Source organism: Pelodiscus sinensis, chromosome 4 (genome assembly GCF_052426305.1).
Source record: "Pelodiscus sinensis isolate ZL-2025 chromosome 4, ASM5242630v1, whole genome shotgun sequence".
Taxonomy (NCBI): Eukaryota; Metazoa; Chordata; order Testudines; family Trionychidae; genus Pelodiscus; species Pelodiscus sinensis.
In genome coordinates, this window is record NC_143055.1 from 95,427,952 (window position 1) to 95,451,229 (window position 23,278).

At 38.6% G+C, this 23,278-nt stretch overlaps 1 protein-coding gene across 2 annotated transcripts in view; it reads right to left on the minus strand.

Moving 5' to 3' along the window:
• OTUD4 (OTU deubiquitinase 4) overlaps positions 1-23,278 on the minus strand; it is a 51,155-nt gene that overhangs the window by 23,717 nt on the left and 4,160 nt on the right. Inside the window, exons 3-13 of one of the 2 annotated variants that reach the window (XM_075929876.2) lie at positions 21,458-21,508; positions 17,459-17,505; positions 14,678-14,750; positions 13,693-13,774; positions 12,609-12,741; positions 11,149-11,206; positions 10,645-10,759; positions 8,638-8,702; positions 6,741-6,841; positions 4,803-4,927; positions 4,520-4,697 (exon numbers count right to left, since the gene is read on the minus strand). In XM_075929876.2, the coding sequence (XP_075785991.2) occupies positions 4,520-4,697; positions 4,803-4,927; positions 6,741-6,841; positions 8,638-8,702; positions 10,645-10,759; positions 11,149-11,206; positions 12,609-12,741; positions 13,693-13,774; positions 14,678-14,750; positions 17,459-17,505; positions 21,458-21,508 (1,028 nt within the window). Of the gene's footprint in view, positions 1-4,519; positions 4,701-4,802; positions 4,928-6,740; positions 6,842-8,637; positions 8,703-10,644; positions 10,760-11,148; positions 11,207-12,608; positions 12,742-13,692; positions 13,775-14,677; positions 14,751-17,458; positions 17,506-21,457; positions 21,509-23,278 lie in introns of both variants that reach the window. The other variant, XM_089777996.1, reaches the window with a different exon arrangement.

Sequence of the window (23,278 nt, forward strand, 5' to 3'; positions counted from 1 at the left end):
TTTCAGCAGCGGCAGCAGTGGACTTGGGGAAGCAGAGCGGAGCAGCTCCAATTGTCCAGCTGGCCGGAGTACTTCCGGGTTCCAGTTGGTGCGGGACTATTGGGAGTGCCGGACCACTGGATGCTAGACAACTGGAGTTTTACTGTAGCAGTAATGTGGACATTGCAGTGCCGCTATTTTAAAATAACTACTTCCCAGAGTAAGCCAAACTAATTACTCCCTAGTGCTTTCTGGGGCTCTAAATTGAGGTAGTGCATCCACATTAATGGAGCTTGCTTCCGACTAATTTTGATGCTTCTCCGTGGTATGGACATGCTATTTCAAAATTATTTCAGGAGTAATTATTTCAAAATAATTTCCTAGTGTAGACATGCCCTAAGAATATATTAGTTTGTTTTTCCAGTAATGCCTGCCACCATGCTGAAGATTATATAAAATTTCTGGCCAACCTGAACAGTGTGTTTTAAAAAGAGGACTCCTTCTCCCTACATACCAAAGCTGAAACCCATAGGATCACACACGTTAACAACTGAAAAGACTTTTTCCCTCCAGTATTTTTGGGAATCCCACATTGTCAGTCAATACAAGTTACAAAAAGCAGAGAAAATTTGATAGAGATTCAGTAATGATGATGGACTAGCAAATGACAAGTCTGACAGTGAAAATAAATATAAAATTAATTGAGGAGTTGAGTTGTAGTCCAACGATCTTGAGTCCAACTTTTAAATGGAGAATATTGGAGAAAGATTTTAAAACATTTTCTAAATTATTCTGAAATTCTGTAATACCTAAAGCTTGTCCTAGAGGCACTGATCAAAATGAATGCCCTTCCATTGCCTAAATCACTTTGTTCCTCCCCCAACTCATTTCCCCTTGAAAAACGTGTCTGTTTCTGCTCAGTCATATGCAAGAGGTGCCTATATAAATACCCAAATTATAGTGTTTCGCTCTGGCTGCAGTTGTGCTCCAAAGAGAGTACTATCTACTATACCCAAGTATGAAAAAAAAGGTGAGCAAAAACTCTACTCTAAAAAAAAGAGTGGTTCAGAACTGGCCTGCTGATGAGCATTCACTGCAGCTGAAATGCCAGATTTATACCCCCTAAAGAAGGGTGGAAGCATACTCTACCCTGTTTTAACATAAGAATAAGGCAGCACTAGAGATGCTATTTATTAGTGTGATGTACTTTTCTTCACTATATAAGAGATACAACAGAAATCTTTTCCAACTTATTGCATTAAATGGAACAAAGCAAACGTTTTACCATGTCAAAGTCTTGTGATGAACTTGTATACAAGAGAGTTACTTTAGAGCAAGATTTCGTAACTTACTTCAGTATCACAGACTAAATCAAAAGTTAGAAGTGCTTCTAAAAAGTGTCTTTGTTTTGCAGTTTCACAACACACTGTCAAATTAAGAATCTTTAAATTTAAGAATTTAAATCAATGTCAGAGGAACAGAAAACACACTCATTTCAGGAAACAAAGCCACATTTCCTATTCATTCTTTCCGTATGTTAACATTTATATGCATCCAAGCTTAAGTACAAGCATACAAGCTTAATTCTATTTCTCATAAAAGAATTCTTCTCAGAAACAGAAAATATCCTGCATTTGAAGGTTTATTTAATGCTTTGCATATTGTGAATTCATCAAGCGACACTGATATTTAATTACAAAATAAATTCTGATCTCATGTCTCTGGGTTAGGGATGTTAAATATTGGTTAATTGAATAGTCGATTAACCTAATGAATTCTTATCAGTTACTCGACTATTCTATAGTCCCAGGGTGCTCTGGCCCCACTCCCAAGAAGTCCCCTGCCACTCTGTGTGGCTGCTTCTGTATCATGGGGTGCCAGGCAGCAGCTGGTCTGCAAGGAGAGCCAGTTTAAAAACCAGCTCCCCTATCAGACCGGCTGCCTGTTGCCCCACGCTGCTGCCTCTGATCCAGAGGCAGCAGCACGGGATGGCAGCAGCCCCAGCCTGGGGTGAGAGGTCTGAGCTTCCAGATCCGGCATGAGCCAGAACTGAGCCAGGCTGCCTGCCCATCTGGCTCCCAATACACTTCAAATGCAGAGCTGCAGAGAGGGTAGGTCCCAGACTCGTGAGCTAGGCCGCTGGCCAACCTGCTAAAAATTTTACTTGCCGGGGGGGGGGGGGGGAGGGGGGGGGAGGAGAAGCACTTAGTCTATAGCATTAACCAATAATCTTTTGCTTATCGGTTAATCAGCCACACGATGACATCCATACTCTGGGTAAACATCTGCAAAGAGTTGTCATAATTCAAGAGAAATCATCTGCTAAGTACCTAAATCTATAGCTATAGTAATGTGATTTTAGACATGTGCTGTTAAAAAATAAAAGCAGATCTTGGGGATAGAAAAGAAGTTCCTCCATACACAGCAAAGTTAAAATACCAGGACAGCAAACAATATACATGTAAATGACATTATTTTACTACCGTTTATAAAGTAACTGCTTCTACTAGTGTCTGTACCTTTCCACCCACGCATCCCCATTTTTATCATGAAGATTAACTTTATACTTAAAGATTCTGTTTGTAAAGACCCTAATGAGTATGATAGAAACTCAAAAGGCTTTTTCGAGGCAGTTTTTAGCCATACAAAATGATTTTTTTTCCTGACACACTATTTGGGTGTTACATCTTCCTCTACCTCTAGTCTTGTCTATTAAGATTGTAAGTTCTTTGGAGATGGAACACTCTTCTACTATGTTTGTTCAGCACCTAGTACAAAGGGATCCCCATTCTTGGTTGGCCCTTATGCACTACAATAAGCTATTAATACAACAACAAAACTGCCAGCAAAAGTAATACATTGATATCCTGTCATATTCTCTGCCTTAATTAGCACAAGTTCCACGCAAAGCGTCCTGAAAGCGAGACACAATATTCCCAACTCTGTTCATAGTCCACTTAGGGTATGTATTTTAGACTTCCAGCTTCCAGCCATCACCTCTATTGGGTGGGGGTCCACATTTCATTTTCTCTTAACAGGGATTTTAAGACAGCACAGCTCCCTGCTTTATCACTGTGATATCCCCAGCAAGCCAGGCCACCTAAAAAAAAGCCACCACCGTGCTCTGCTTTTTCTCTGAGAGCTATGACCAAAATATTGCCTGCAGTTATAAGTTACCACCCTGCTCCTTCCAAGAATAAATGAGCTGCTTAAGGTAAAAAGCATTACAGAGAAAACAATAAAAGAACCTGCACACATGCTAAAAAGCTTACCAGACATCACCCCGGTTCCAACACAGGGGTCCAATTCATTTTAGTACTTCAAGGTGAAGGAGTGGATTTTCCCTGTAACTACAAGTTCATCTTTTTTTCAGTCCAGAACCAGACCCCAGGCTGAGCAAACAGAGAAGCCAACAGACTTCCCAGGGCAAGATGTGGCGGTGGGGGTGCCTCCAGCTACAGCTGCTCCTGCAGTAATGGTGCAGGGAGCCCTGGGTCCACCACCAGTCATGGGCCTGAGGGCATATTGCTTTATACAGCTCAGGCCTTTGATCTTGGCCTTCTGTAACAGCATAAAATGACCCGCTCCTCAGGATGTAACTTCAAAAGGCTATTTTTTTTGCATAACTAGAATTGGGGAATTTGCATTAACCTCTCCTTAGGGATTCCCCAGGAAATACACTTAACACTTACTATCCCAAAAGTCCCTACTTGCCAGGTGTAATCTCAATATAGTCTGTTGAACAACTAATTCTCACATCTGTGTTGTAAGCAAAACTCGTGAAGTCATTCTGCTGCTCTACTCTGCACTAGTTAGGCCTCAGCTGGAGTACTGTGTCCAGTTCTGGGCGCCACATTTCAAGAAAGATGTGGAGAAATTGGAAAGGGTACAGAGAAGAGCGACAAGAATGATTAAAGGTTTAGAGAACATGACCTATGAAGCCAGGCTTCATGAACTGGGCTTGTTTAGTTTGGAAAAAAGAAGATTAAGGGGGGGACATGATAGCGGTTTTCAAATATCTAAAAGGGTGTCACAAGGAGGAAGGAGAAAATTTGTTCCTCTTGGTTTCTGAGGACAGGACAAGGAGTAATGAGCTTAAAGTGCAGCAAGGGAGGTTTAGATTGGACATTAGGAAAAAATTCCTAACTGACAGGGTGGTCAAATATTGGAATAAATTGCCAAGGGAGGTGGTGGAATCTCCCTCTCTGGAGATATTTAAGAACAGGTTGGATAGACATCTGTCAGGGATGGTGTAGACGGAGCTTGGTCCTGCCTTGAGGGCGGGGGGCTGGACTCGATGACCTCTTGAGGTCCCTTCCAGTCCTATTATTCTATGATTCTGTCACATCTCCTCTCTAAAGAGGTTTCACATAATCCCAGCCCACAATACTACATACATTTAATACTACAAGGTCTCTGAAGGATATTTCCATATGTGACACACTTGGTATTTATGATCAGCTGGGATGCATCAGAAACAAGCTTTTGAGGTGTAAATGGCCAAGGCCCAAAAGAATGAAAATATTATTTCTCGTTTTACCTTACAGGCTGGGATGGATTTCTGCCCAGAGTTTTGTGCTCAGTAGATATCTGCTGAGACTGTGATCCAGAACATGAGAACTGATGCTGTCTGGTTCCCACAGCATACTGCTGTCGAGGAGATAGCACTGACTGGGTTTTTATTGGTTTGCTTTGATTCTTTGGCCCTCTGCAGTCTGCTTCTGTGACAAGTGCAAAAACATTTTATAAGATATTTCTCACAATTACCAGACAGCACACCTGGCAACAAACTTTTCTACAATTAGAAAGGATAAGAATCTTACCAGACTGAACATTTTGTCCACATGCTGAAGAGAATTTTTTTATCTTTTTCCCTGACACAGTGTTCCAGCCCTCCATAGGAGATGCCTGTGGAAGTGGTTTAAGGCTTTTCAGTGAGACAGAATGCCTGCATAACAGGAGAAAAATATATAGAGGTCTATAGACTGCACTGGGGTTTGAATAATTAGCACCAGATGTTTACCTACAACAGATGGCTCTTTTCTGCTCCTGAGAGAACTATATTCAAGTTTTCTTGCTCTTGTATTTTACCCATTGCATGAGGCTAACCAAGGGAGAAATAAAATTAACACACCTTATAGTTTTGAGTTCTCAGAAAAATAAATAAGACTCCAAACTGAAACAGTATTCAACCATTTGTATAGAATACATGCAATATTAACTCAAAAATATTTGCTGATGAACATAACCCAAACACAAGTTTTGTTAAAAAATGTACAGAAAAGAGGAGGAATAGCTTATCAGTTTTCACATATGAAATAGATGTCTGTGTGTCAGGACATTAAAGTAAGGCAGAGGGGGATAATAGGAACATTCTAGTCATGAAATCAGGGACTATGTGTACCTTTCACCCTTTGATTAAATAGTCATTATAAAGCAAATTAAAGAAAATATTATGACAGACAACTTTATCAGCACTTTCTAAAGCTTTGTGGACAAACAAGTACATATTCCTTGTTTTGAAAACTACAGGGCTTTTCTTAATCTTACAGAATGTCACACTAGGCAGATAAATCCAGCAGGAACTCCATGACAGATTTAGGGATATAGACAAGTATAAACCAGCTTTAAATCACTGAACATTGATTACTTTTATTTAGGCAGACAGTATAACTGAAAGTGGCATTTGAATTATCTGAAATGAAGTTATTCAGGTCTGAGGGAGCGGAGGTGGGTGTGAGTTAATGGTTCAAGCGGATATGTAACTGATTGTTACTTCAAGCACCTATTAAAATCACACAAGGCAGTTACTATAGCAAATTTACAACATAAAATACATTTTTGCAAGATGACATTGCAATTGCCCAGTGTCTCATTCCTTCCCAGTGTTATGGCTGGAGAAAGTGTTCCCTGTCTGGTGTCCTCCCTACAAACCTTAGCATTGGAGAGATTTCCCTCAACAACTGTACTCAACCCTTTTGTGATCAGGAGACGCTTTTCTCAAGTTTGACCTGTCTACACGGGGCCAAATTTTGGAAAAAACTCCTCTTTCAGAACATCCCTTATTCCTCTCTGAGGGGAATACAGGGATGCCGAAAGAACACGTCTGCTTTTTTGGAAACTACCCTGGAAAAGCTATGCAGTCTAGAACAAAGAAAAATAGGAGTCCTATTGAAAGAAGTTACAGTCCCTGCAATACAACCTAATAGAGATGGCTCAGATAACTGAGCCATTATGTTGCCATGATGTCTGGAGAAAAATACATGAGTACTATTTCAATCAACACATAGCTCTTTCTGCATGAAATCAGGGAGATGTAAAGAGTTAATTAGCTATTACATGATTCTGTTATTCCCTTCACAATACTTTTAACATTAAAACTTAGCTACAGTTCTAGCATGCAAGTATATAGAAACATTAGCAATAATTCCCTGGTGGGGCAGTAGCTTACTATCTAGGTTTGAAGTTTATACAGAAAATGCTCTAATTTGACTTTATTAAAAATAAATATACCATAATTTCCACAGACACACTGCTACAAGATGTTTTTATGCTTTGTGTAGATGGGGTGGGGGATTAAATTAACCCTTTTGTAATAGCAACATTACATTGTGCAGAGAGTTTCAGCTGCTGTTGAAATGCGATATAAAGTAGTGCTATAGTAAAATGATCAAACAGCTGGTGTCAAACACAGAAGGGGGGAAGCTGCATTAATAATAAAGTTCTATATGATAAACGTCTACATAAAAATGTTTACTTACTTTTCTCCAAGCTCTTCTACAAAAACAACAAATGGCCCATTATCAGAGCAAACCTCTTGGATATGGGCATTATAATATTTCCCATTGGGATCTAGGCGCACCTGTGAAAAAATATTAGGGAAAAAAAAAAACATTGTGAGTGTTACATTAAGAACATACCCCTCCTCTCCCCCCCCCCCCCAAAAAAAGAAATAGATGGTATAGGCCTCAAACACTCAGCAATGTCAACAGCTGCTCCTTGATCTCCCCTTCCTCCCCCAAGGTCCCCTCCCACTCACTCTGGAAATAATAGAAGTCCTGGGAGACATCAAGAAATGTTACTTCAGTGACAGTGTTAAAAATAATCAAAGGGGTAAATTTTAGCCATACTACTTGTTTGAATGAACTCTCACTCACACACACACACACACACACACACACACACACACGATTCCCCAGCAGTAATACTCTATAAAGCTTTGGAGAAAATTATAGCCTTCAAGCTACTTGGAATTAAAAAAAAAAAAAAAAAAAAAAAAAAGCAAGAAATTCATCAGAGGTTAGGATAGCAGTTTACTATTTTGAAAGAGTGCTAATGTTCTTCTTGGTTAAAATTGTAGCAAACATATTTTGGACACAGGATGAGACTTTATTAATGTAGCATCCTAGGGATGCTAAATACAATACTGCCAGTCCTTTCGAAGTTTACCTCCTTTAAACATTGTTAGTGCTTTTATTAAAACAAAAAAAACAAAAACAAAAACCCATGTATTTTATTTTAAAAAAACCAAACAGTCATGATTAACTCCAGTTTATGCAGACAAAAATCTTTACATTTCTAAGATTAAGAAACAATAAAAAGTTTATGGGCATTTTATGTGCTGATACCACACTTATCACATGTTTCACGGTTTTCTTTATCCTGTTCTCCTCATCCCACTTGGTCATTAGTTTGTTATGGGGGTTGTTTTTTAAATGCAGCTATCTTCATCCTGTCATACACAGGGATTCTAAAATCCCAGGAGCAAAGAGAATATGTGCATATAGTGCCTATCATAATGGAGCCCTGAATCCAAAATAGATCCTCTAGGTATTACAATAATACAGTAGAATGCTGGATGCATAATGAAAATATGGTTAACTATTAACATTTTCCCCACTTGGTTTTGAGTCAACATTTATTGTTTTCAAGCATCCAATCACTATTTTTTCAAGCAGGAAATTCAAAAGTACAGATGCCACTTTTCCCTGTTCCAATAATGTGTGCTCGGATATTACATTTAGTAATTACATTTTTTCTTATAATTCGTACTAATAATGCCGAAAATGAACAAGCTTTCCATTACTTTCAATAGTTTTCACAGGGCATGGTTGGGAACACTACTTAAAGCAAAATCTCCATCTTACTAACTCTGCTTCAGTGTCTTCATCCTTTTTCACTGTAGATATCACCAGCATTCTTGCAGAAAACAACTATTTTATTCCTAGCTAGAAACTTAAGAAAAAAAACCCCACACCCAACTTATTCTACAATCATAAAATCAAGATTGGGTACAAAACTTTGAGAGAGGCGCACAAGTTAGTTTTTGGATGGGGTCTTAGGCCCTGAGCCTTCAAATACTTATGCCTGTGTTTCAACTGAAGCACATCAACTGCCCGACTGAATATAACTTGGGAAGTTAAGCACATAAATGAGGCATTTTGCACAATAAATTTTGTCACACTTCATGCTCCTCATGCGCATCCTACTGAATCTTTATTGGAAGAGTTTCCAACTCAGGGTATTCATATAATGAGCACACACAGTTAACTGTAAGCAAAATAGAAAATATTAACAATGCAGTTAAACCAAAAGTCAAGGGAAAATTAATCTCTAGGAGAGAAGGTACAGAAGTTACTGTTTCAACCAACTACTTACTTTACATTTATCGCCAACTGAATATTGCATGCCAGCAGCAATTGAAAAATCCCGTTTTTGCTGATCTGTAAACAACATCAGTATATAACAATTAAAATAATTTTCCACCTATTATAAAAATAGTGTAGGCACTGCAACAAAATACCATCTAATTTAATTTAACTTGTTATCTTTTATAACAGTGGTCACCAACCAGTAGCTCGGGATCTACCAGTAGATCTTGGAGCCCCTGACAGGTGATCCTGAGCAGTTTGGACAGGGAGCCATGGAGTGCTGGTTCTTCAGTTGCCCCTCCAACTACTGTCACGCTGCTCCTGCCCTCCCCCTTGGAGCTGCCCCCCTTGTAAGCCTCCTGCTTGCTGTGCAGGGTGTGGGAAGGCCAAGACAGAGAGCTCTGATGTCAGTGTCCCTCCTCCTCACACTCCTATACCCTATCTTCACACAGAGGGTATGGAGAGAACTTGGCAATGCAAATCTCTGTCACTTTCACACAGTGTGTGTGTGTCTGTCTCTCTCACAAACACACACTGTCCTTCAGTCTCATCTTCTGACCCAATGCATACATGGGGAGTTGTTATTTCTTTTACTGCTTGCAAAGTGGTTTACTTTTTGGTTTTTGACAGGTCTGCGAGTTTCATAATTTTCATTTCTCTCTAATGTTTAAATTTAATTCCTTTGAGTAGTGAGTTCTAAAATGCCTAACCTGTCATGGCTGGAGTAATTATTCCTATGGTAATTGCTGCTCCTGGTAGTGGCTGGCATGTCCCTGCAGCCCCTGAGAAAGGCAAAGCAGGGGGTCTCCACATGCTGTCCTTGCCTGCAGACACCACTCCTGCAGCTCCCATTGATCAGTAATGAGGAACCATGCCAGTAGAAGCTGTGGGCTCAGTGCCAGTAGATGAGGGGCAGCACATGGTGCCATGGAACCATTACTGAACATGCCAGTTGCTTTCAGGAGTGGTGCAGAACCAGAGCAAGAGTAAGCTGCCTTAACCCTTCCGTTCCACCACCCAGAAGCAGTCTGAGTTAAACAGTACCCAGCCAGATCCTGCTTCCTGAACCCGCCCCAGCCCTGAACCTCCTTCTGTACCCAACCTCCTGCCCCAGACCTAAGACCCCCTGCACCCAAGCTCATATCCTGAAACCCATCCTGGACCAAGCCTAGAGCCTCTCTCACACTCCAAACCCTTTGGCCTAAGACCAGAGACTGCACCCCAACCCTCTATCCCAGCCTGGTGAAACTGAGTGAGTATGGGGGAGGAAGTGGGTTGGAGTGAGCATAGTGAGGCCTCGGAGAAGGGGTAGAGCAGGGGCAGAGCCTCAAAGAAGGGATGGGAAGGAAGTGGAGGAAGGGTATTTGGGTTTGAGGTAGCTCTTACATTGCACTTAAATTGAAAAAGTGATCTTGTGGTTAAAGGTAGAGACCACTGCTTTAGAATCTTGGAACAGAAATAATCACTTAGTCCCTGAAAGTACATCTACACTGCAAGGTCTTTGCGCAAAAACGGCCATTTTTGCACAAATACCTGCAGAGCATCCACACCTTAAATGCGCTTTTGCGCAAGTAAATCAGTATTAAAATGGCAGAACAGAGGGCTTTTGCCAGTGTAGGTAAACCTCCTTCTACAAGGCATAACTCACTCCCTTTTGTGCTACAACTATTGTGCAAAAAGGCAAGTGTGGATGCTTCAGAGGGGTTTCTTGCACAAGAAACCTCTGAGAAAAATTCACATTCTGTGAATGGCCATCAGAGCTTTCTTGTGCAAAAGCATCCATGCACTGTGGACGCTCTCTTGCACAAAGCACACCACTTTTGCAATGCGCTTTGAGGTGTTGGTGTGCTCTTGCACAAGAAGCCTGCAGTGTAGACAGCCTGAATCTGCAAGCTGACTTATGTGGGCAGATCTCTGAACCTGCTCATAGCATTACTGGGGACTCACAGGGCCCATGCTTATAGATCGACTTGCAAGAGATGGGCTGTGGATGGGGCCTTAAATGCTAACTTACCCTGTTTTGATTGTAGCCAAACTTCATATTCAACATTTCTGTAAACTGATGGATTGAGTGACTTAAGAATTTTTTTAGGCAAAAATGAGGTGGGATTTCCATTGTTCTTAAGGTGCTGTGCAAAACAGAACAAAGTAGTAAGTGGCCAAATCCATGCAGCTTTATAGCCACTCATTTACTATCTTTTCATTCACATAAGATTCAAACTGGTATGTAAAGCATTTAGGTGCTCATAAAAGCATTAACAGCTACCTATGAAAGTATAAGTCAAGGGAATTTCCTTTCAACATATAGCAATGAAGCTACACACTTCACTAAGCAATAAAAAGGGTCCCTAATCCTGACATTTCAAATGCAAATCTGAATATAATTTTAAAAGCTATAGTTTTCCTAATGTACCCTACCTAAAAAATGAAGTAAGTCAAGTTACTTGAGAAACACTAACACCTCTGTAAAATACAGGCAAGTACAACTAAGTAGGAAGAAATGTTAATGTAAAAATACCTTGCTGCCAGAAAGAGACTTTAATCCATTCATATCAGTAACTGCAGTAGTTTTACTTCTGGAAAGGAGAAGACGTTTTAAATTATAGTAGTTGTAATTAGGACTCTCACACAGGTCAGAAATACCTTCCATATTATATACACAACAATAACCCCTAACCTTCATAATTACTAAGTTCCCAAAAATAAAAAGCTACTCATTACATGCATAAATAAAATTCTGTACAGTTCCAAATTAGATTTAGCAACTCACTCAGTAAAAATTTCAAATAGGAAATGTAAGTCCTTTAGATGAAACTTCAGTAATCAGACCCGAGAGAACACAACTCAACTGAAGAAACAAACGAGGCCCTCTAATCAACCCATATTTATTACCTAGCCTAAGTCTGGTCCTTATAGGTTTCCCTCATCTTCTATACCTGCTGCATTGGAAAGTTTGCTTCCCATGAACAGAGGGGAAATAAAATATCTTATTTCTAAGAAAATTTCATCTTCTGTATTTAAACTCTTCACTACTTCATTACATAATAGCAGCTATGGCAAAGTTTTTATTTCTATAAAAATTAGATTTACTCTTAAAAAAAGTTCCCTCCAGATAAACCATTAAAGAAACACACTATGCTGCTTCCTAATAACATGAAAAAAATAATATTGCTTAACAAAAGCATCAAAGTATATCCATTTGTGTTAAGACAGGAGTACAGTTACATGCACTAGCTTTATCCAGATTTCCAATGAGCAAAAGTCAAAACTAAAATGAATTTAGGTTTCAGTCAAGTTTCAAGTGACTATATGCCATCTTGGTTGCAAAAACATCTTATGATGTAGCATCATATCCAGATAAGCATCTATACACTGACATACTACAAAAGCCATGCTGCTGGGAATCACCCCAATTGACCCAGAATCCCCAACAGAAGGGGAAGCAGTTGAAGCAGATTTTTGTCTAAATTCTGACATAACTGAGAGCATTGTAAATCTGGACTAATTCCAATGTTGCCTATGGAGTCAACAAGATCAGAATTTGACTTTTCTGTAGAAGCTTCCACAAGCTTCCTCTCATGGTTTTCAGCATCATAAGAATCCAGCAGGGCCAGTCCCCATACTTCATTGCATTCCCTCCTCCATATATGGAGCTGGAACACTGCCAAATTCCCCAGAGAAAGACTTCTGCAATTTGACAGAAAGAGGGGGAATGTAGTGGGGGTAGCACTTTCTCTAATACATGTGATCCAAACTTGGAATACAGGCATAAACCACCACAAAATCCTATATATTATCTAGTTAAAAGTACAAATTTCATAATTTGTTGCACATTACAATTTGCCCTTGATCTTTTTCTTCTCTTTAAAAGTGTTTATAAAAATGAAAGTTTTGTTCCAACAGCTCTACTGAATATCTAATCACTATGAATTGCTCAACCATAATTTAATAATTAATTAATTTTAAAATATCTCTTACTTGCAGTTGTCTTCTGAATCTGAATCAGACACTTCACTGTTACCATTATTTTCTTCTGTCATGCTTAGTTCCACTAGGATTTTATTCACATCAATACAAAATACTTTTTCATACAACAGCTCATAAAGAAGAGCTGGGAGAAAAAAAAATACATTCAAACTTAATAACTGCAAATGAAATGTTCCTCCATAAATGCTGAGTTTATTTTAAATGGTGTCAAGAAAATTTTTGAAATGTTACCTGAAGAAGAAATGGAGTTATAGTTTACAGACTATAGGAACCAGATTTTTACAAGTGGAGTCCCCATCGATTTCAACTGAGAGTGCTCAGCACTACTAAAAAGTAAGCCCTCAGCTCTTTGAGGTAGTGACTTTGACACCAATTGTGCAATTACATGGGCATGCACACTGAGGCCTTGATTTTTCAATAGGGCAATGTCTGTAGAGTACCTGGCACAATGGCCCCTCATACTGAAATAGAGGCCTTTGAGCACTACAGCAAATACCAATAAAAGAATCCAAGACAAAGTTCATTTAAGGGCTAACCCTACAATTCTCATTCATGCTCATTAACACTCCTGACTTGAGTGGAAATTCAGACATGCTAAGACTCCAAAATTAACAATGACATTCTCTCAATATTTAAATACAGATATACAACTGCTGCTGTGACTAAGTGATAATGCAATTCACTATGAATTAGGAGGTGAAGTCTAAATGATAATTAGAATCCAGACCTAATAAAGAAGAAATAAGCTATTTCTTTTGCATTTAGCTTTACCTACGATAAATACTTCTCTCTTTCCTTTACTACACACAATCAATTTAATCATGTTTCAAAAGATGACAAGATCATAACTGAAGTGTCTGGCGACAATGATGCAGCCTTAATTAGATGTAGTTCTACATGAGTTGAAAACCACATCACTACAATGGTATGTTTTAATACAATATACTTTAAGCAAAGGAAAAGAAATCTAGATGAAAATGTATTAATAGCTCAAAACAAAAGGTGATCGCTTTTTTGGACCTTTGGTGAAGCCACATGCTTTAATGAGAAGCTTACCAACCAAAATAGTACTTACATTGGCACAAAGCAGCTCTTTGTGTATACTCTATAGGATAAACAATATCATAGTGATTTCCATTTGAAAAACACAGTAGTACCTAGGGAAGAACAGAGAAAGGATATTTAAACAAGTGATTTATTGTGTGATGATTTTATAAAGTTAACAACACTTTTAATGCAGTTCTATGCATCCACATATTGTGTTGCAAAATTTTCAGGGCTTCATAATTTCTAGACATAAAAATAGCGAACATTTTCTGTGGCTATTCACTGGATCTAGTCACATAAAAAATTCTGCTAATAAAGGAAAAAAATTAGATAAGAGGTTTGATTTGTAGCAGATAATTTGACATTATGCACCAATAGTAAGGAATTTAAGACTCGCCCCATTTAAATAAACCAACTACATATTAGTATCAAACTGAATAATTACCAAATATAAACATACAGTGTATCACAATAAGAGTTATTCTTATTGCATAACTGCATTCTGTTGCTTCATTCTATTAAGCCTCCAAAATTAGGGGCTACACTGTTTTAATCTGTTTGTTTTTTTCATTATGAAGAGAAGACTGTGACACTCAAATTGTAACAAGTCCTAAGCTACTAAAAATATACATTACTAATACAGGTTGGACCTCCTAAAACCAGGACTCTTTGGTCTGTCAATGCCTGGAGACCAGGGGGTCCTGGCTGGGAGCCCAGTGGCAAGAGGGCTGGCAGCCCCAGCAGCTGGACCAGGGACACAGTAGCCCTGGATGAGGAGAGATGGGGCAGCTAGGGCCAGCAGCAGGGAGAGGTAGTGGGCTGGGGAGGTGAATAGCTGGAGATCTCCCCTGGTCTGGCAAATTCCCTTGTTTGGGATCAGTCAGGTCCCAAGGGTGCTGGACCGGAGCAGTCCAACCTCTATGACATTTGTGATTACATATTTTGTTTAAGAACATTTTAATTTGTAAGTGCACCTTCGTCTTAAAAATAGTTTTATTTGGCTTTGGTTTTACCTGGTCAGGAAAGCCATTTTCAGTGACATGTGAAGGTGAAGCATTTGGTTCCTGATATATTATAAAATCCTTCCTAGAGAAAAAAATTCGAGTGAGAATTCAAGGAATATCTGAGCTTAAAAAAAATGCTTAAAATAACTCAAAAGAAACAGTGAATAATGTTAGTTTAATAAAAAATTGGTTTATTCACCACAGAAAATTTTGATTTTCTGAACAGAAATTCAAATCCAAAATATTTTGCAGCTCCTGATGCAGCACCTTATGAGAGCTGTAGTTTAGTTGCTTTGTACTCTTATTTTCCTCTATAGGCCAAGTTCTCAGGTTGAACTACATCTCCTGTGGTGCACTATGGTTCACCCCCTGGAGAGGTGAGGCAGCGCATCACAGGAATCCTTGGCCATGCTACATCTTGTAGAAACTCAGTCCATAGAGGACAATAGGGTCATGATGTTACTGAACTATTACTTCCAGATAGCACCACAGCAATATTTATAAGTTAAAAAAAAAATGCTAGTTTTCAGATTTAAAACACAAAACACACAAATTGTGCACTAAAACAAAAGAAAACACCTAGGTTTTTTAACTCTGAGCAAGTCAAAGCACTGCATGAAACTAATAAAAGTTAAACTTGTAAACGTGAGACATGACATTCAGTGTTGTACTTTGGACAAATCCATAAGGTATTTTTAGTTAGGATGTTCCTCTCTCCCCCAAGTATTTATTCAAAGTTTTCATAGAATTTCTCACTCCACTAGTTTAAGGGTTAAAGTACTGTAATCAACAAAGTAACAGTGTATAGAGACCTCTTAAATTGTTTCATTTCTTGTCAAATGGCTAGTGAAATGTAGTGACCATTTGCAACCCAATTGCTACTTTGCATACAAATATTAATAATGTTATAATACACATGGAGAATAGGCTGCTTCCTTATTTCTACAACAGAGTTGAAGCACATTGCTGAGGCAACATTAGGAAGCTTGGACTATCCCTGCAACAGTAACTGTTGTGCAGTTAGAGAATTTCAATCTCAGGAGCTGTCAATCCAGCATGTTTATGAGAACTGAGTTTCATCTTTTACAAAGACATGCTTTTCAAGATGAAATAACTATCACGCCACACTTAGAAGGATTCATACACACAAACACAAAGAGCCTATTCCATATTATGAATTAGAATATAACAAATTTGCATTTTAAAAAACCTTTTCTTTTATTAATTGAAAAATAGCACATAAAATAAAAATGTGATACCAACTAACTGCAAAATTCAGTTAAAGACATACAAGAACATGAGTGAAAGAGTATCAATCTTTACCCTTTCATTTCCACATTATCAATCTGTCAATCTTAAATGTATATATTATATTTGTCTTTATTCTCTGGATAAAATTCCCGCCTTTTTAGTTCTTTGTTCAGTGATCACTATGTTTCTCTATTTCTTCCTCTACTAAACTAATCGGAAATGACTACTAAGATCTGCAAGATTAATTTATGTGTTCATAGGTAAGTATTTCTAAATAGAAAAATAGTCTAAGCACAAATTTACATGAAATAGTTCTGAAAGGAAAAAATGTATTCTAAGTCTTCTGGACTTAAATTTTTCTGTCTTCCAGATGAGCCATTTCTTTTCAGGAGATCTAGAAAACATTACCAAACACCAAGCAATAAAAAGCTAGTAGCAAAGGCTGTGACTGCTAGGGATGTAAGAAACTAGTCGACTAGGCTCTTGCTACATTTCAAAAGCAGCAGCACTGTGGGAAGCACAGGGCCAGCTGGGGACTCAAGCAGCCCCCTTCCTGATCCCATGCTACCTGCTTTTGAAAAATACAAGAGCCTCTGGGGGGCTCTTGTACATTTCAAGGTAGAAGTGGCATCGGGAGCACAGGGCCAGTGGGGAACTCAAGCAGTCCCCCCCGGCTGGCTCTGTGCTCCCCATGCCACTTCTGCCTTTGAAATGTAGCAAGAGCCGGTGGGGATCTTGCTACATTTCAAAGGTGAAGGTACCCTTATCAACTAATCAAATAGCCATTGCAAATTCCATCACTATTCAATTAGTTGATTAATCTAAATTTAACATCCCTAGGTGGAGCACAAACTAGGGACATAAAGTGGTTTTAAAATGTAACCGTGTAACCGCTAAAATCCTAGCAATTACATAGCTACATGTGCTGCAGACTCTGCAGTATAAAGCTTAAATAAAGCTTTATACTGCAGAGCCCACAGCAAAGCCTCCCTGGGAGAAGGCCAGACGCCTTCCCCCTCCAGTTACAAATGCATGTAAATGATTCTGCCTAGAGACATAAGTCCAGATTTGGTCCTGGTACTCGCAAGTGAAATGACTGACTTCAATGGAGTTGCATCGGTCTACATTAGTGCTACATCTGGCCCATAACTAACCAGCAAAAAATAATGAAGCAGTAAGACTACCAGCAGTTTGTCTTTACAGACTAAATATGTCCTGGCCAGCAGTTCAATCCGCTTTCATCTGTCCAGAGCTTGTGGCTCTAAAACTGAGTCTCACTGACAACTTAAAATGCAAAAAGCATAGAACCTCACACAAGGCGGCAACTGGAAACTTCATGCACCTAAAGCTCACCTAAGTACTTTGAAAGTAATATTTTATTTACATAGTTGGGCTAAAATAACAGAACATTATGTTGACAAAGACCTAATATTTCAATTGTTTCATTAGCTACATACTTCATATATGCACCCAATTAATTGAAATGGGTCGTATAATAGAAAATATTACCGTATTAAATGGTATTAACATTTTGCTTACTTGTACATAAGGGAAAGGGCACTTATTTCCACTTGTCCAACCCATTCCTGTTTTGAAAAGGAAAACAGTTTATTTGAAAGAATTTCTTTGTAAAGTTTTATTGCATATATGGATACATTTAAAGAAAAAAACAACATGTAACATTCTAAGCTTGGATTTTGACTAAAGATTTTACTTTATGTATTCACACTCATTTTGAATTATGGAACAGAAAAATCATACATTTTGTAACTTGGACTAGAGTACGGATGCTGTTTTTCACAACTGTTCTCTACATAAATTTAGAAATCATACATAAGAGATAATGAAAATAAAGTTTTAAAGATACAATTATCAAACACAAGCAAGCAGTATGTAAAATTTTGCAAACTGACTTAGAAGCATACCTCCCACTAGAATTCTCATTGGTGATTTTTATTAGGTGCTTTTGAAAATTGTATCCAATACCTTTAAAACTGTCCTTGCAAGTCTTAAATTAAAAGGACGTGCAAGAGAAATAGGTCTAAATAAGCACCCATTCTGAGGATATGTCTACATTGCATTCCTCTTTTGAGAGAGGAATGCAAATGAGCGAAATTGCAAATGAAGCGAAGATTTGAATTTCCCGCGCTTCATTTGCATAATTTCGTCCGGGCGCTATTTTGAAATACCCTATTTCGAAAAAAGAAATGCTATTTCAAAATAGCGCCCGGACGCAATTATGCAAATGAAGCGCAGGAAATTCAAATCTTCGCTTCATTTGCAATTTCGCTCATTTGCATTCCTCTCTTGAAAGAGGAATGCAATGTAGACATACCAATATGACCTCTCTCAGGGTATTTCTTTTTTTAAAATACAATGGGCACTAAGATACTATGACCTAGATAATACAAAGGTCTTGCCTTTTAGCCTGAAAGACCTTGGTTTCCTAATTACTGCCACTGAGAGGTGGGAAAGAGGATAGACATACATCACTGTATACATCATAGCCAATTAATGTCCACTCCAGTGTACGGGAGCCAAAACTTGAGGCAGAAAGTTGTTGCGTATTCCTCTTCACACAGAGGGGCGTTACTTTACGCAGTTCCCTGTGCAATGCAAGACAGTATAACTTCGGGTTTACACTCTAAAAGGGTATACATCTTAGGATCTGATACATGCCCTAGCTGAAGCCTCCCTAAGCAAGGACTGGTTAAAAAGCCTGCCTGAATATGCTGCTGCCAGGTAATGTTCCTACCTGGATGCATGCCACTGAAGGGACAAAACTAGAGAGCTCTGCAGCTTGTCACAGCAGTACAGTATTAAAGGGAACCCTAGCTAGTGGGTTAAGGGCTCAGTGGTACACCAGTTCTAGCTGGCACCCCAGGAGGAACCCATCACAAACATCTCCCATAATTCCTCCCCAGTGCAGAAGAAAGCAGAGAAACAATTCTGACACTACAATGTTTTCCAGTAAGAAACTCTCTCTCAAAAAGTCTTTGAGTCCAAATAAATTCAAATGTCTCTCTTTACTCATTCTAGATTTGTTGAAGGAATAATCAAAATGGGTTGCCAAGATTCTCTTTTAGAGGAGTAATATCAGAGAACCTGGCACTCAAAACCTACTTTTTAAAAATTCATTTTTAATGTATCTATTAGGAAAGGTACTAGAATTATTATCCTGAAATTCAAGCCTTCTGTTTAATCAAATTCCAAGTAAGACACAGAAAACAAACACAAGCTTCACAATGCCTGAGGGAATGTCTCAATGCTGAACTGGACAGACCATTTCAGAGAGAATCATATAGATATAGTTCAAGTTTCCCTGATCACCCACTCTCTTAGCTTATCTGCACAAACTACCAAAAAGAACAATGATAATTGTTCTAGTTGTGTTATTTTTATGTGCACACCTGTCTACTAGGATCTAGAATGAGACTAACATCTTGCTTCTCAAAGATCAAACAGATGGTAAAGAACTATGGTCAATACTAACAGCCAGATTCAAACCACTAACTCAATACACAATTAAAAACTCTTTCAAAGTACATTAAAGAATATGTATTAAGTAGACAAATTAGTATACTTTCAGAGTTGTGTTGGGTGTATGCAGGTTATTTTAATACACAAACTAAATCAGTGAATAATAAACTCCTACTGTAGACAAGCCTCTAACAAGCGAAAGCTACTGTTTTCATTATCACCCTAATGCAGTATCCAAAAACTCATAGGATGTGACACAGAACTTTTAGATTTTCTTCTCTCTTTTTTTTAAATGTCTGTTAATTGCATAATAAAACTAAACCAAACATTAATTTAGAACTGAGAGCTGAAAAGGTGAATTTCTAATTAACTAAATTTCAGAAAAATAGGCTTGAGAGTAATAGTAGTACAGTAAAACTCCAGCGGTTTGGCACTCCTGATGGTCCAGCACCATCTGGAACCCGGAAGTGCTCCGAAACTGACCAACGACTGACTCCGGGAAACCCGGGACAGAGCAGCTGGGGTGCTGCCGGGTTGGTCCCATAGCGCCAAGGGGCGCATGCCCCCCACTCCACCCCAGACCCTCATAGCCTCCCCTTCCAATAGTCTGGCATATCTGATGATCTGGCACCCTCTGGGTCCTAAAGGTGTCGGATTATCGGAAGTTTACTGTAATACCTTGTGTCTTCTTTATAAACGTAAAATGGGTCGATTTGCTTTTTATTTTTAGGTAGCGTTTTCCTGATACTTCTACATATGATAGGGCTTGTCTATGTCAAGAGATTTTGTGACCAACATAGCTCCCCTCAGTGCTCTATTGCCCTATTATAAACCATTATTTATATGAGTACATGTTACCCAGGGGTAAGATGCATGAGAAAGTCATGGATTACATCAATGCACAATATCTAGACTAGTAGTTTGAATTATGCACCTATATATCATTATAGTTCCACCACTAACTAAAAATCCTTACTTCATGGCCTTATCTACTTGAGACAAAGCCTTTTTTTCTCCTTTGCAAATAATTTTTAGAAGCCAAGACAAAAGTTCACTTGGGTGGCCATACAGACTCCCGACTTCCTTGTATGACAGAAAGGTCAAGATAGGATCTCTGTAAATGGCTAGATGTACATGTTACTGAAAAATATGCATCTCTTTAGATTATATATTTTATTAAACAGATTTAGTAACATAGTACTGCACATTTTATTTTTCCTATACTTTCTTTTCCACATTTTAACAATGGTTTTGCTCTCCTAGTAAACACATTTTCAAAAACCAGATCTCCTCCATCTTTGTTAGTACTGTACCTTAGGTAACAGACAGAGAATTTCCATTTAGATTTTTATTTGCCATTTATACTTCTTTACGCATGTATAAAGAAAACTGTCAGTTTCATTTTATTTTTTTATGTCTGTGCACTAGCATAAGGAAATGAAAGAATTTTTAAAATCAAAACAAAAACCAGAACGGTTGTGATTCATTTTTAAAAATATATATATTTCCTTTTCAGGGTAACATGGCAATTATAATGTAGGTAAGTTAATGCTCCCTGGAACAGCAGTCTCTCTCTCACAATAGGTTTCACACACCACCAAAAGAGAGGCAGTAATGTGGGAAGCAGAGACCTAGCACTTGTGCCAACTCTGGTACCACTGATGATGCTACTGTGGAGTAGTGACAGATACGATCACAGAATTTAAAGAAAAAAAAAAAAAAAAAAAAGAGAATTGCAGCCAGCAACTGAACAAAACTGATCAACAGACCATAGCCCTTCCTCTACTTCCATACGCTACTGTCATACCACACAAAAAGAAAAATCCAACAAGTGAGCATCTGCCCACATGCAATTTTATGATCTTTTAAACTATCATTTTTTAAATAATTTTCAAAAATACAAACTCCAAAATAGTGCAAATCTCTCTCAAATGTGTCTGTGCACACATTCTATATAACATATAATTCAATTCACTGAGGTATCTTAAGCTAATTTCAGTTGGACAAAATAAATAGAAATTATATTCTACAATTCACATTTAATTAAGTAATACATACCTGGGGGTTTTCCAAGCACTTTAAATACTCTTCAAATGGCCCTTCTATAAACTGTAAAAATGACAGCAAGTGTTTACTACATTATTACTGTTTATTTGTATTGCCATAATACGTAGGAACCAAAGCCACAGACCAGGACCCCACTATGTTAGGTGCTATCCAAACAGAACAAAAAGTTGGTTCTTACCCCAAAAAAAGTACAGACTAAGCAGAAAATGAGACAACAGAATGATACGGAGAGACAGGTGCAGGCGTACAAAGAAATAATGAGACAATATTAGTCAGCAGGATAGGCAAAATTTTCAGCACAAAGCCTAATTGTTAAGTTCTTCATAAGGATCTTGGCTAAGGATTGTTTAAGAAGAAGAATGATGATGATCTGTGGTTATCTGCAAAGAGTACCTCCCAAGCACATGGTGTAGCATAGGAGAAAGCAAAAATGTACTTCTTTGAAAATGAAAGCAAGCAATAGAACTTTTTTTTTTTTTTTTAAACGTGTTATCACTGGTGACCTTTACACATAAATAAAAGTATGAACTGAATATATTGTTCCTGCACCGACCTTTTTTTTTTAAAAAAAAAAAATAGATCAGCTTAAAAGTTATCAAAGATTTCTCAAATATAAACTAACATCTAAATACCAGATACCACTTTTGAGTACAATAATCAAATGCAATTGTAGGAATATTCTAGGATGTAAAATCATGCTCCGTAATTTTTTCAAAAGTTTGTGATTGCAGAATGTACATCCAAAGACATGTCATCTTTCTCTCTATACAAGGGGTTTTTTTCCCCCTATGGGACAACAAAGTGAGGTCACACATCACAGGATTCACAGGCTGGGTAGTAGGCATGGCTTACTGGGGAAATCCTTGGTGAGCTTAAATACAAAAAGGAAGCTTACAAGAAGTGGAAACTTGGACAGATGACTAGGGAGGAGTATAAATATATTGCTCAAGAATGTAGGGGAGTTATCAGGAAGGTGAAAGCATATTGGAATTGCAGCTATCAAGGGATGTGACGGGTAACAAGAAAGGATTCTAGAGGCATGTTAGAAATAACAGGATGATCAGAAAGGATGTGGGCCCCTTACTGGATGAGGGAGGTAACCTAGCGACAGATGATGTGGGAAAAGCTGAAGTGCTCAATGCTTTCTTTGCCTCTGTCTTCACAGACAAGGTCAGCTCCCAGACTAATGCACTAGGCAACGCAGTATGGGAAGGAGGTCGACAGCCCTTGGTGGGGAAAGAACAGGTCAGGAACTATTTACAAGAGTTAAACATACACAAATCTATGGGTGCAGATTTAATGCATCCGAGAGTACTGGCAAATGTCATTGCAGAGCCTTTGGCCATTATCTTTGAAAAGTCGTGGAGATCAGGAGAGATCCCGGATGACTGGAAAAATGCAAATGTAATGTCCATTTTTAAAAAAGGAAGAAGGACAATCCAGGGAACTACAGACCCGTCAGCCTTACCTCAGTCCCAAGAAAAATCATGGAGGAGATCCTCAAGGAATCCATGTTGAAGCACTTGGAAGAGGGAAAAAGTGATCGTGGATTCACAAAGGGCAAGTCGTGCTTGACCAATCTGATTAGCTTCTATGATGAGGTAAACTGGCTCTGTGGATATGGGGAAGTCAGTGGACGTGCCAGACCTTGACATTAGCAAAGCTTCTGATACAGTCTCCCACAATATTCTTGCCAGCAAATTAAGGGAATATGGATTGGATAAACGGACTATAAGATGGATAGAAAGCTGGCTAGACTGTGGGGCCCAATGGGTAGCCATCAATGGCTCGATGTCAGGTTGGCGGTCTGTT